This window comes from Astatotilapia calliptera, chromosome 23, assembly GCF_964374335.1.
Source record: "Astatotilapia calliptera chromosome 23, fAstCal68.1, whole genome shotgun sequence".
NCBI classification, from domain to species: domain Eukaryota; kingdom Metazoa; phylum Chordata; class Actinopteri; order Cichliformes; family Cichlidae; genus Astatotilapia; species Astatotilapia calliptera.
The window spans coordinates 21,981,674-21,996,451 of NC_137443.1; the positions used below are offsets into that span (position 1 = coordinate 21,981,674).

The following is a 14,778-nucleotide window of genomic DNA, read 5'->3' on the forward strand; positions in this document are numbered from 1 at the left end:
GTAATGAATGAAGAATACTCGATCCTGTTTTGGTCTCATAAGAGTACAGATCCACAAGAAAATCACACAATTTCTGTTTGACAGGAAATCCTTTGTATCTGCACACTGATGATAACAGCTCCAGTATCTTCTCTCCTGTCTGCTGCTCTCTCTCTGCTGCTGCACAGAACACACTCCCAAAGAACCTGATTTCTTCATCTAACTTCCACGGAATAACACTGGAACAAAAAGGAAGAAACATTTTGAGCCTGCAATCAATGAGTAACTTCAAGCGGCTATATAAAGTTTATGGAGATGCATTTTAAAGTCTTTGGCAATTTTAGCATATGTGAGAGCACTACAAAACTTTGAAAACTCACTCTGATATATTATACTATTGTCTAGGTGTAATGATTCTACTCTGATTCCCTCCTAAATATCTGACCTCACACACCCACCCTTTGGATGTCAATTTTTCTGTCTCTACCCAGAGTTCATGACCATAGATGAGGGTTGGGCTGTAAATTGACCAGTAAATTGACAGCTTTGCTTTTACACTCAATATGTCTGATGTGTCACCTGAGGTGTCAATTTCCCTCTCGCCTCACTCATGATCAAGACCCCAAGATACTTGAAATCCATTTGGGGCAACAAAACGTCTCTAACCAACAGTGGAAGCTCCACTCCTTTCCAACCAAGAACCATGGCCTCAAATTTCGGGATGCTTCTCATTCTCACCACTTTATACTTGGCTTAAAACCCCTCCACTGCAAACCATCTAATGAAGCCAACAGAACCACAACATCTGCAAAACGCAGAAATAAGATCAACTTCTAGGTAAGTGACCTCCACCTAGCCTCCTTGTAGGTGGCTAGGTGGACGACCCAGTAGTCCAACACCCAGTAGAAATGATTCTGACGTTTTGCTGGCAATCAAGCGCTTACTGTGGTTGTGCAGGTACTGAAAAGCTCATAACAACAGGCCTGATAACCTGTACTGCTAAAGCACCCAATAAAGGAATCCCAGAGGAACAGTTCAATGCCTTCACTAAGTCCACCAAATACATGTGGACTGCTTGAACCAACTCACGTCCCTTCAAGAGGATGAAGAGTTGGTCCATTGTTCCAAAATCAGGATGAAAACTCTACTGTTCTTCCTAAAACCAAGGTGAAGAGGCACTGGCTCAGATCTCTGCATGATGTCCACCGAAAGTCTTGTTCCATGGTGTCATTGAACTCATTCCACAAGTTTTTCCTTCAGTTACTGTTGAAGTCATAATCCAGTAGTAGCTGTCAGTTGCCTCTGCAGTCCCACAGGCTGACCAAGCTTGTTAAGACTCTTTCTTCAGCTTGACGGCTCCCTTCAGGAGTCCACCATCTGGTTTGAGGCCTTCCAATAGCCTCCAGTTCTCTAATTTTCTTTAACAAAATTTTTTGACTTGTTTTGGAGCAGCCATTTTAATGGTGTAGGCAGGATTATGATCTAAGATATTTAAAAGTATCAGCACAAAAAGAGATCTTCCATAACATTAATTTCTCATTTTGCCAGCTCCTTCCAATACTGTTGAAACCTGGCCGCATAACCGTACAATCGTTTCTTTAAGTTAACTTATGTGTTTTACTGGCTTGTGACCCCATGATAACGTAAAAAAGTATCTCAAACGCTGCTCCCAAATTCTTTTTTTTCTTTTATGTCACCTACTTAGTCTACTTTGCACGTCATAAGTAGGATGAACATGCCGCTGCACGTCACTGCCATATGAGCGATCAAGACTCATGCTTGCCCTTTTATTTATGAATATTTCAAAAGTCGATTAATATCAAAGTCCCACAACACTATCACCCATGCATTGCTTGCGATGGTTCCACAAAAACTCTTCTGTTTGGTATTTTTATTTATCAGCTCAACTTGGTAAACTGCATTTGTCCAGTTATTAGTTCATAATATGTACAAGCCAATGCAAGTATTGACAAGCATTCTATGGTTCTTATGAAAATCAAATAGTGGTTGCAAAAAATATAACTTGGAGAGCTTTTATGTAGAGTTAATCATGTTAGTGCAGTACATTTACCTGAGCTGTGAGATATAAGGCAGACACTGGAGTAAACTCCTCACTTCACTCTCTTCATGTGAGCAGCCTGTCAGCTTCACTTGTTTCTTCTCTGGTTGGAGTTTCAGCACTTCCAGGAGGATGGAGGTCTTTCTCTCTGAGAGGTTTATGGACCAGACGGCAGGAGTTGACTGGAAAACTGACTGTAATGATGGAAGGACACTCAAGCCTTTTTTAGTCTTATAAGAGTACAGGTCCATGAGAAAATCACACCATTTCCATTTCAGAGGGAATGTTTTATATATGCACACTGATGATAACAGCTCCAGTATCTCCTCTCCTGTCTGCTGTTCTCTCTCTGCTGCTGCACAGAACAGATTCCCAAAGAACCTGGTTTCTTTATCTGAACAGCTAGTGTCAACACTGGAACAATGAGAAGGAAACATTTAGTGAGTATTTGATCTCAGCTTCATAAATCCAACCACACACTACTGATAGACTCCATCTTGTAATGAACAGACATCCCAACAGTGTCTCCACTTCCCAAGAGTTCTCAGGAGGAACAAACTGGAAGAGAAGCTATTGCTCACGTTCAACCCCTCCACCAGATAGAGTATGCTGACATACTCAGTCTCTGTGTGACATGCCACATAATAGGACATTGACCCTTTAGTCTTTTTTCACTTGTCTCCATTATTTTACCAATAAGTACTTTGGTCATAATCACTTTGATCCTTTGTTCGTATGAGGGCTGTTTGCATGTTGCCAGCGCTGAGCCCTGGATAGCTTTCCCTTTAGTCACTTTTCTTTTGTTAGTTTCCTTAAAATGGCCATTCAGGCAGTTCAAAAAACGTTGAGCTGGGTAAGTGATTTAAACTGAGTTTCAGTCCATCAGCTAGCTTAAAATTGACCCTCTAAAAAAAGTGGATGATGTAAAACACAATGTCAGGAGTAGGGATGGGTATTGATAAGATTTTCACGATTCCGATTCCATTTTCGATTCTGTTTAACGATTCGATTCTTTATCGATTCTCTTATCGATTCTCTTATCGATTCTCTTTAAAAAAGGAGAACACTAAGGTCGATTAGCTTAGAACTTTGTTTTATATCTTCTCTTTGAACAAGATAGAAATTTAGGAGTAACATGGCCTTACAAACCCAACAGTGAGATCTTAAGAGATCCACAGCCTACGGCTCTTCAATGGGGTGTCACAGGGTCCCCGGGGAAAAAAATTGTAAATGTAAAATAATAAAATAAATATTCTTCTGTAGCAGTAACAAAATATAACATGAATTATTCTGTAGCAATTGCACAAGAATATCCAGTAATGTCCCTGCCTACAATTAAACGCATTCACTTACCGAAAATCGGGGGCATCTGCTGTGGCAAATGCGTTCAAGCCTTTTACCACAAACTTAGTCACTGCTCGGTGACATTCGTCTATCCTGGCCTGAAAGGAGATGCTACCGGTAGACTGCAGCGAGAGCTGCCAGCATCTGAGCCAGCCAGACTCTGTCTCTCTCATCATGGTCACCTAAATGCTCAGTAATGGCAGGTTTTGTAATAAGGCAGATCGCACTAACATAATATGCACTGTTAGTTGATTATTTACCTGCCGCATTAACGGGAGAGGACGTGCAAACGTTACCGCTGCTGCTGGGTTGAGATTCACAAGTCCGGAGCGGAATTAAAAACACGACATTCATTTAAGGTTATCACGTGTTTTGTGAGCAAATGCTTTTGCATATTCGCAGTGTTTCCTCCCTTAAATGAAATATCTACTTTGCAAGTATTGCAAGTTGCCCTGTTGTCATCCGTTCTCGTAAAGTATAACCAAACTTTTGAGCGTTTGAGCCGCTTACGCGCCGTGTTTCCTGCCAGGTAAATGACGCTCCGCAACGTGGTGACGTCATTCGGGGCGACTGGAATCGATAAGGGAATCATTTGCAAAAATGGCAAACAATTCCAAGGAATTGAAACAGTGGGAACCGGTTCTCAACAAGAACCGGGTTTCGATACCCATCCCTAGTCAGGAGCTCATTTTTCTCATGATCCATCACATTTCACAGGTTGTTGTACTGTATGATGTTGTAAGTTTGTTTGTAAGTTGTATTGCAAAAGCTCAAGACAAACTGTTATATTCAGGATAAATGAATTACTTTTCACTAAAAATCTGTAGGAGAGGTTGTGGTTCTTATGAAAATCAAAAAGTGGTTGCAAAAAAGTATAATTTGGAGAGATTTTATGTAGAGTTAATCATGTAAAGTACAATTCATTTACCTGAGCTGTGAGATATAAGGCAGACACTGCAGGAAACTCCTCACTTCACTCTCTTCATGTGAGCAGCCTGTCAGCTTCACTTGTTTCTTCTCTGGTTGGAGTTTCAGCACTTCCAGGAGGCTGGAGGTCTTTCTCTCTGAGAGATTTATGGACCAGACTGCAGGAGTGGACTGAAAACACGGCCTCAGTGTTTCAAAGTTAACTGAAAATCCTCTGCTTTTAATATGTTGATATAAATCAAGAAGGATGTTTTCTAACTCAGTTTTAACAAGAAACAATGAAAGAAGCTTCTTCGCAACGTTGTAAAACTTTGCTCCGTTATTAAGTGCTGCTTTCAGGCATAAATCCATGAACAGATTCTCCTGCTCCTTCTCCAGTGTCCCATGGTATTTCTCATGGCTCCAAAAAACTGGACATCTGAAGCTGAATAGCAGAATTTCAGAACTGATTAGACACATTTCTGTTGTACATTCTGTAAAACCTTTAGTCTTCAGCACAAATCTTGATACATTACGTGCTAGTGCTACACATATAGACTTGTTGTGCACAATGTCTGTGATTCCAAAGGAGAATAATAAAAATAACAGACATCAGAATTTTAAATTCAACAAGATAAACACCAGCCTGGGACCTGTCGGATTCTGAATCATGGAATTATTAATTTAATTAGACTCCTTACGGGAATGGAGAATGGATGGAAGGATGAATGAGTGGTTGGATAGATGGACGGGCTCCTTAGACTGAGCACTAGAAGGACTCAACTTTAAATGAGTTGTTCACCTGTTCTGCTAAAATGTTAAATTCTGATATATTGTTGTTAAAAAAAGTCACAAACAGAGGTATTTTAACTTTACTATCAAAAGACTGGATAAAACCAAGCAGACTATTTAATATGCAAGAGCCAAAGCTACATACCTGAGTGAGCTGATGAATGGCAAAGCCTCTAACAGAGACTCACACAGACTCTGGCAGGCAGGAGTTTCTCTGTTCCAGTAGAGGCAGACATTAACCTTTGTAGACATCCACTGCATGACTTCCACAGCTCTTTCAAACAGCTGCTTTTCACCTTGAGTTGGAAGGTGTAAATGATTTCCATCAAGACTAAGTAAGGTTACGAAGTCCATCTGCTCTTCGCTGAGAAGGAAAGCTTTCCAAAGCTGTTGAGGCAGAAGGTTATACCTATAATTGAAAGAAGAGATCGTTATGAAACTAACCAGCATTAAAATTCTCACTGTGTGTTGAAACCAAAAAAAGAAAAAAAAAAACAAATTCATACCACTCAACATTTTCAAGGCATTCAAACAGCTGTCTCATTCCTTGTTCTGATATCGTCACGTCCTCGAGGTTCAGCCTTATTTTCCGTTCCTTTGACTGAGTGACCACATAGGCCACAGCACAGCAAGGGTAAGGATCCAGACTGTCTCCACTGAGGTCAAGATGGTAGTCCAGTTTGTCTAGAAGGTAGACGCATGCTTCAGGACTCTGGGACTCATACAAGCACTGGCATAAGAACAGTATGTCGACATGGAGCCCACTGCCCTCAGTATCAGCCTCTTCTTGCTCACACAGATGAGGAAGAAATGTGTTAATCAGCTCCTTGAAGAACCAGTTAGATGTATTCTTCAGGTCCTTATCTGGAATCAGATGCTTCATCAAACTTGGGCTCTTCTCATTCAACAATCGACACATGAAGGGGATCAGATGTTTCATGTGTTTCTTCTCCTCTGTGAGGCACTGCTGAAAAACATCTCTGACTTTATCAGGATTCTTCAGGAGCCACAGTGCTGCAAAAAACTCCTGCACTGTGTAATGGAGGAATGCATATGTGGTTATTGTTTCAGTCACGGCCTCCTTAATGAGAAGTGGTTTCAGGAAGGACAGGACACAGATGTCTTTACAGGTCAGGTTTGTCAGATTCACAGTTTTTTGTTGAGTTGCAAGAAAAGCAGCTTCAGCCAGAGACAGAATTTCTTCTGTCTTGGTGCTGATGAAGGAATTTAGATCTTTTTTCTTTGTTTTGCTGTTTATCTGAAGGCAGAATCGAACAATATTGATGTATATCTCAGTTATTGTACATGGCTGTGGAGCATCTTTTGATGAAAAGCAAGCAGCCACCATCAGTGCATACATGGGGACATGACAAAGAGTTATCAGTTCCAAGTTACTCAAAACTTTCTTCTGATCTTCACCAAGTGTTGCAGATAAGTATGTTTTTATAGTCTGCTCACTAAAGCCTTTCACCTCCACTCTGTCAAAGTCCCCAGAAAACAAGTCTTCATCCTCATCATCTGGTCTGCATGTTATGATGATCTTTGCGAGCGGCAGTAGGTCTTTGTTCAGAAGTTTCTCCACCACTGATGAAGAGATATCTGTGAGTCCATCAAAAATGATTGTAACATTATCAGAGTGTCTCTTTATATCCTGTAAGACCGCATCTTTGCCTTCATCTGGTTCACTGAACACAGTGAAAAGCAGATCCTCCAAGTTTTTAACATTCATGATGTGTGCTTTTTCCCTCATGTCAAAGTAAAACATGTAATCAAGCTCACCACTTTCTCTTTCTGCCCAGAGTCTCAGCATTTCATGAGTCAGTGCTGTCTTTCCAATACCAGGTTTTCCAACCAAGAGTATGTTTTTATCTGTTTTCAGCAGCTCACTGGGAGAAATGTCTGGTTTCTCTTCAGGGATGTATGTCCTTAGCTTTTTAGGGCGACTCAGCTTGCTTTTCTTTTTCTTCAGTTTCTTTATTTTAGTTGGAGAAGCATTGCTCTGTGTGTCTAATATAAGAGAAATGTACAACAGATCTGGCTTCTTGTTTTCTTCAAACAGGTTTTTACTTGATGCCCAAAAGTCATTTAATAATTTCTTTACTTTTAATTTTAACTTTTCCTGATATCTGTGGCATGGCCTCGGTCCTACAAAACAGAAATAAACAAATTTACAACCTTAATTTTAAAAAGCTGGAACACTAAGTAAAATGTAAATTAAAAAAACAAAATTCAATGATTGGCACAGCTCAAAAACATTTTATTTACAGTAGAACATATACCTAACGAAATAGCTGGTGTTCAACAGTTTATTAAAGTAAACAGTCAATCACATGACACCAGTGTATTTAGGCATGTGGACATGGTCAAGACAACCTACTGAAGTTCAAACTGACTATCAGAGAGTGGAGAAGAAAGGTTATTTAATTGACATTGAAATTTGCATTGCTGTTTGGGCCAGATGGTCTGGTCTGGGTATTTGAGAAACTACTGATCTACAGGGATTTTCACAGCCTACCTGAGTCCATTGCTTTATGAAGACAGTGATGGCTGCATCCAGTGAGAACACACAGCATGTCAAATAAAGTAACTGGTTTGACCATGGCAAGTAGTTCATGGTACTCAAATGGTCTCCACAGTCAGAACCCAATCCAACGAAGTACCTTTGGGCTGTCCAGAGCTGGGAGATTTACATCATGGACGTACAGCTGACAAATCTGCAGCAACTATGTGATGCCATCATGTCAAAATGGACCAAAATATCTATGGAATGTTTCTAGCACCTTGTTGAATCTGTGCCACAACGAATTAAGGCAGTTTTGAAGGCAAAAGGAGAGACTGAAAATGATATATTTGTCATATTTAGTTCATCTTGATTTTGACAGCAATGACAGTCTCAACAGGTGCATTTCCCCCCCCATTGTGTAGCATCCCCTCTTCTTTTAACAACACTGAACATGGATTTTTGGGAACTAAGGAGACCAGTTGCTGAACTTTTGTAGGGGGAATGTTGTCCCATTTGTGTCTGATGTAGGATTCTATGTACTCAGTCCTGGGTCTTCTTTGTCATATCTTCGGTTTCATGTACCAACTGTTTTAAGCTGGCGAAAGGTTTGGACTGCAGACCAGCCAGCTCAGCACCAAAACTCTTCTACCACAAACAGTCTTCAGTTTAGCAACTTATTGCCAAAATATGCAAGGCCTTCCCTGAAAAGGTTGTCGTCTGGATGTGGGCATATGTTGCTCTAAAACATTATTTTTATATATATATATATATATATATATATATATATATATATATATATATATATATATATATATATATATATATATATATATATATATATATATATATATATATATATATATATATATATATATATATACATACATACACACACACACACACACACGTATGTATGTATATATATATATATATAGGCACTGAAGCATCTCCATACTATCAAAGATACAGGCTCCTTAAGTGAGAACCAATAACAAGGACATGATGTCCATGATGACTAAAAAGAATTTCACCTTTCAATTCTTGTAACCTCAGAACAGTTTTGCACCCTGCCTCAGTCCATTTTAAATTAGCTTTTGTCCCAGAGAAGACAGCAGCATTTCTCTTTGTGTTCAAATATGGTTTCTTTGCATGATAGAGCATTAATTGCCATTTGTGGACGGCCTGGTGAACTGTGTTCACAGGCAGTGATATATAGAAGTATTTCTGAGTGCATGCAGGTATTTCCATGACAGAATGATGCCCGTTTTTAAACCTGTGCTGCCTGAGGAGCAAAATAGCACAGTTATACGATAATGTTTTTCAGCCATGACCCTTGCATGTATAGATTCTCTGAATCATTGCATTATACACTGCAGATGATGAGATATCCAATGTCTTTATAGTTTTAGGCTAAGGAACATTATCCTAAAACTGTTCCTGATTTAGTGGTAAAATCTTTCTCCAGCTGTTTGTTTTAGCATCATTTACTTTTCCAGGATATATTTATTTATTTTCAATATTTTGTATCTTTTCTGTTTTCTGTGTTTAGTTGTGAATAAAAACTGTTTTTATACACTTTGCAAATCTTATTAATCTTAAAATTAATTACACTTTACCTAGCATCTCAAAGTTTTTGGAATTGGGGTTATACTATGAATTAAATGCAGTTGTGCACATTTTTATAGAATTAGTGCATCAAAGAAACTAAATAATGAAAAATGAAACAAGTGACAACCAGACTTTTGTCCTAAAATACCTTGTAAGTAGTTCCTGTCCATTTGTGGTTCTTCCTTGAAAGAAAAGCAGCTGATCCAGTGGTGCAGGTCAAACTTGGTCTCTCTGGAAGTTTCATTCGTTTTCTCAGAAAGAAAAGGAAGCCTCCCTAAAGTCCTCTTCCTCGTCATGTCTATAATCTTGAGTAACTCATAGCAGGCTTCTTCGCCTTTTTTAATGACTGAGTCCAGTATCATTCTTCTTTTGTTTTCATCAGTTTTCTCTGTCTGTATTAAGCTGACCTCTTCCTCACCAAGAACCCCTTTCTGATTCAAATTCTGCACAATCACAGACAGATTCTTCAATTCTCTCACAAGATGGACTCTGGCAGTCTTTACATAATCTTTGGCAGACTGTGATGTACAAGCCATGTTTTCTGAGTTCGGTGTGTCCTTCACTCTGAACCAACTTCACTGATCTGCAAAACAAGATACTAGTTTGAAAATGTTAATTTAATTATTATACTTATGATGTATTATGTTTTATGTAAAATTCAAACTGAATTGATTTCACAGTAAGCCTCTCTGCAGGGTGAGAAACCTAGTGTTAAAGAAGTGTGAAAAATAGTTCAGGAAGAAAACTAAGCAGGCAAAGATAAACCTCAACACTGTAATTTTCATGATGCTTGGCAAGGTCTAAACCTCATGGTCAGAAAACAGTGTCAGCTGATTATGTGCTGAAGACCTGTGCTACTGAGTTGGAATAGGCCCTTACTTGATTTTTTCCAGTGCCTTCTGCACTCTGCTGGACTCTGGGTGCACTCTGCACCGTTCTGTCTAAAAAAAGAAAAAGAAAGAAAGTTAAACATACAGCTGATTACAGATGTGTTGCTTTAACATCAATGCTGGGCAAGTGCATGGAGAGAGTCGTGTTTAACCTCTCTAAGGCAAAGCATGGTTTGGAAGATTGCAACTTAATTGTAGTAGACACTGTGGCAGCAGCAGAGAACCACACTGGGCGCCACTCCCATCACATTAGAACAACAGGCTACAATTTACCTAGGATAACCAAAACTGGAGAACAGGTTATTGGAAACCCACTGTGGGAATCTTGTGCCAAAGTACTGGAAAGGAGAGTTCATCCTTTAGATGAACCTTGGATGGAGGAGGAACAATGCAAATCAACCACAAGCATCAATTTCCTTCCACTTATCCAGGTCACAGTTCAGTCCATGGGGTGACAGGTGAGGTACACCATGGACAGGTTGCTTGTTTGACACCCAGAGAAAGACAACCATTTGCACTCAACTTCACACCTATGGAATCACCAATATAAATCCACTACAAAAATACAAACTCCACACATGAATTTTCAAGTCACAGATTTGAACCCAGGACCATCTTGCTGTGGGGTAACAGCGCTGCCCCACAGTGCTAACACCCGCAGCAACATGTTGCCCGAACGCCAGCTAATCTAAATAAAATGCTTTTTTTTTTTAAAAACTGCACAATTTGTCAAATGCTCCAAATCCCAAAAAGCCCAACAAAATCCAGCACACATTCAGTCCAAATTTGAAAACTCTGTGTTTTTAACCTCATTTACAAAAACAAACTGTTCTAATAAAGAGCCTTTTCCTGCCATTTAAAAAACAAAAAAGTCTCCCCCACAACAACAGATACAAAAGTTTTTCCTTATTTTAATTCTTTCCTCTCGCTTCTACTCACAAATCCGTCTAGCACCGTAATCCGGTAATCCGGCCCGTGTTTTCTGGCTGTTTCTGTCAGCTGTGGGTGTTCCGTAGTGATGGGACGTTCTGTATCGAGGCTTCGGAGCGTGTGTCGAGTAATGGAGGGGGCGTTTCCGCGAAGCGCGTATCGAGGCTTGCTTCATTTATGGGAGGAGCTGAAAATGATGACGTCCGAAGCCTCGCTGCCCGGCTGTACCACGTGACTGGTTCATGAAGCGGTTCGAACTTTGCCGCAAATAATCATTTTCCATACTGCCAGCATAAATATACACAGTATACTGCCATCACTACAATATACATGTTTTACACACTCCTTTTGTTGTTGACATTTACAGGCTGTGTGCAAAATGCCACACTCTTCAAATTCATGCCAGCTATTATTTTTACGTCCAGTAGGTGTCCTGCTAGAGCAAATGAAGCTTCATGAAGCTTCGCGTTGGGGTGAACCAATTGGATGAAAAGCTCCAGTGCTTCATGGGGCTTCATCTGCCCATCACTAGTGTTCCGTAAACAAGACAAGAACGGTAAGACGAGTTGTGAGTCCAGATGTTGCAGGATGAAGATGTTTTGAAGTTCAGCAGCACCTGCCGCCAACTTTTTCGACCAAACAACTTTGGACAACCTCTTTACAAACTCCTGCCTGCCTTCCGTTTGCTGTCCACCGTGCTCCACAGTCTGCCGCGGGTTTATGAGCGTGAATGTTTTTGGCGCGAACCGGAAAAAAGCGAATGCCTTGTAGGCGTGTTTATATGGGCGTTTCTTGACAAGGTAAACAAAAATAGAAGTGGGTTATTTGGCCTTTGCCATATATAACCCTAATTTAAAAAAGGGCGTGGAGGTAGATAATATCTGAACATGTGAACACGATTCATTAATTCATGTTCTCTGTAATAAGTTACAGTTCAGCCGAGAACAAAATTTTTGGTTTCTTTACCATCAGGTCACCTACAAAAACACAAACCGCATCTTGCGAGTCTGTGCAACGGCATCAGGAAAACTTTCCTCCACAGCTGTTAGCCTCAGTGTTTTTGCAGTGGGAAAGCCCAAAAGTGTGAGCCTGTCATTCCTTTGCCTGCATATCTCATATGGAAACAGCAATAAAGTTTCTACATTTTAAAAACCGCCCAGCTCTTCTTGATGAATCTTACCTGTATGGCACTGTGTTCAGATATCACACAGACGGTTTTATTTTCTGCGTGTGTCCACGCGTTGGCGACTTTAGGAAAAATGCCGCCAGTCATGTCGTTACTCCCAGTTTTCATAAGAACGCATCCTGTAAAAAGCGGAACTCTTAATGCCTGGAGGGTCCACTGGATGCCGCCATTGGACCAGAAGACGTCAAAACTAGTCCTCTTAAGTCCAGACACTTTTCTTTCCAAGCTCCTTAAACTACGATGACCTGGATGACTGAGAACCTTCACAGACATAGTCCTCTTATGTTTACCGAGCAGTGTACACAATGCACCAATATACTATACTACTTCAAATAATAGTTTCTATGTACGTTTTTATATAGATTTTTTCTTCTTTTGATTATTGAAAAAAAACTGTACAAAAGAAACAAACAACATGGTACACTTTAAGTGCTTTAAAAATGAACTTATCATTTCAGAAGTATTTAAGATGAATCAAGTCTAAAATTAGACTTTTAAAAATATTTTACGTTAAGTCCAGCAAACCAGATTTTAGATGAAAACTTAATATTTCTTATTAAAACATCATGTTAGTGTTGCCATGGTCCCTGTGTCTTTGAGCTTTAGGGATGTTTTGAGTTTTCTTTGATCATCTTTGTTTTATAGTTTTGTATTCTGTTTTGATTATATGTTAATATCTCTGTTATTTCTTAGTGTCTTCATGTCTTATTATTTCCTTATACCTTTGGTGTTGTGGTTTCATGTCTTTAGTTCTCAGTTTCTAAATCTTTAGGTTAACCCCCTCTTGTGTTCCCATTCTGTCCCCTCAGTCTTGTGTGTTTTGTTTTCTTTCTCTGTGTCAGACTCGTCCATTTAAGTCTTAGTCCTGGTCTCAGTGTTATTTATTTCCTGTCTTATGTTGTTGTTATTCTGTTTTTGTGTGTATTCGCTCAGTTGCCACTCATCTTTTGTCATGTTTTTTCTTGTGGCTGTGTCCTGCTACATTGTCTGTTTCCCAAGAAGAATAAAAGTTTTGGATATTTTGTTTCTGTTCTGCTTTAGTTTGTATTATGTTAAACCTCAGCAATAAAGTTGCTTTTAAGCTTATGGGCCCTTTATTTTGAATCCAGCTCCTGTCTGCTGCAAAGCTGCCTTGACAGGTGTAGAAGCCATCATATGTGTTGCTATTGTTATATTGATTAGAGTGAAAGTCTTCTGTGTCAGGTCAAACGTGTATGTAGATCAATTGCTATTGCAACCCTTTTGATAATAAGGTAGCACCTAAAAGTACAGAAAGATTCCTAATCACGTATTTAAGCTAGTGAATCACTGCTCAGTCAGTGTGTGGACCAGTCTTTGGTGGTGAGATTTAGTGGCGTATTCTGCATATGTTAAAACTTGGTGTTTTCTTTGAGCTGCTGGTGAGTAGCAGGTATCTGCTGGCAGCAGAAGTGTACCTTTAATTTGGTAAACCATTTCTTTTGTCTTTCCTTAGGGTATTTTAGTTTGTGGATGACTTTTGTTTAGTTGAAATAGCAGTGTTGCCATTTCTTTGAGTTGAGTCCTTTTTACTAAAAACCTTGAGTTTCACACTTGCTTTGTTTGACTTTTTCTTTTCTAGTCTCCCCTCATCCCCGAGCCCGTATTCATTGAGGCGTAACAGTAGTTGTTGTCCTGCCTCCACCTGGTGTGGAACTGTGAGTTGCCTGGCTAAAGGAGAAATCTCAAACTGCCACTCAGATATTTGCTGAGTCAGACCATCTACAAAGGAAAAGACAAAAGCAAAACATTTATAAAGCAAATAAAGCATATGAAACAAAAATGAAAGAAGCATGTTTTTTTTCTTTTGTCTGTCTGTCTGTCTGATAGCCCTGCGGCAGACTGGTGATATGTCCAGGGTGTACTCCACCTCTTACCCTGAGCAGCTGGCGTAGTGCTCCCCCACACGTGCTCTCATGTTCTAAACCCAGTTGTGGCAGCAGCAATGTGGCAGGTTACAAAACTTGAGAGGGGTGCCAAAAAGTGATTTACAGTGTTTGATTAAAAAAGGATTTTCAGTATTTAAATTGTCATGAATGAGTTGTTGTTCCTTAATCTGTCATCCAATTTTATTTCACATATATCCCTCATGAATGTCACAAAGTAGAAGTTGCAATCAGTTTTTGGCCTTTATTTATCTGTGTAAAAAGTCTCACTGACATTAAACATGTAGAGTACACTAGATATGACCATTGGACCAGGAAAACAGATTTCTCCTTTTCTGATGTTTACCAACCAAGTGTATCAGTTTACTACCACGAGGATCACCACTGAAAATACTAAAATAGCACATGTATTTATTTTTTAATGGAAGACTTCTATCTTCATCTAAATGTATTTCGCCAAGAACATGTATTTTAAGGCAAAGTGTGTGTTTCTATCAGACCACCAGGAAAAAATCACCCCTCCAGGAATCTGTGTCTCCATGAGAAGTGAGACGTCTATGGGTAAATTTGAAAACTTTGAGAAAGAACACCAGAATGGCTGTGATAGGTGGGAATGAAATAATGTTTTTGATGTTTTTCTGTACAATTATCTGCACCAAATCCACAATTTAGACTGC

At 39.6% G+C, this 14,778-nt stretch overlaps 1 protein-coding gene and 1 long non-coding RNA gene across 3 annotated transcripts; one reads left to right on the forward strand and one right to left on the reverse strand.

The window, feature by feature from the left end:
- Nucleotides 1-5,368: 5,368 nt before the first annotated feature.
- LOC145424285 (nucleotide-binding oligomerization domain-containing protein 1-like) lies at nucleotides 5,369-12,303 on the reverse strand. 2 transcript variants are annotated; one of them, XM_080297479.1, is made up of 4 exons: nucleotides 12,192-12,303; nucleotides 10,071-10,132; nucleotides 9,340-9,774; nucleotides 5,369-7,225 (listed from the first exon to the last, which is right to left on the reverse strand). In XM_080297479.1, the coding sequence occupies exons 3-4, from the start codon at nucleotides 9,725-9,727 to the stop codon at nucleotides 5,520-5,522; spliced, it is 2,094 nt and encodes a 697-aa protein (XP_080153605.1). In that variant the 5' UTR covers nucleotides 9,728-9,774; nucleotides 10,071-10,132; nucleotides 12,192-12,303; the 3' UTR covers nucleotides 5,369-5,519. The 2 variants fall into 2 exon arrangements, with proteins under 2 accessions (XP_080153605.1, XP_080153604.1); XM_080297478.1 differs by lacking the exon at nucleotides 12,192-12,303 and adding an exon at nucleotides 11,021-11,096.
- Nucleotides 11,543-13,998, forward strand: LOC145424286 (uncharacterized). The gene is made up of 2 exons (XR_013905309.1): nucleotides 11,543-11,811; nucleotides 13,798-13,998. It is a non-coding gene; the product is annotated as an uncharacterized LOC145424286 (long non-coding RNA).
- The last annotated feature ends 780 nt before the right edge of the window (nucleotides 13,999-14,778 follow it).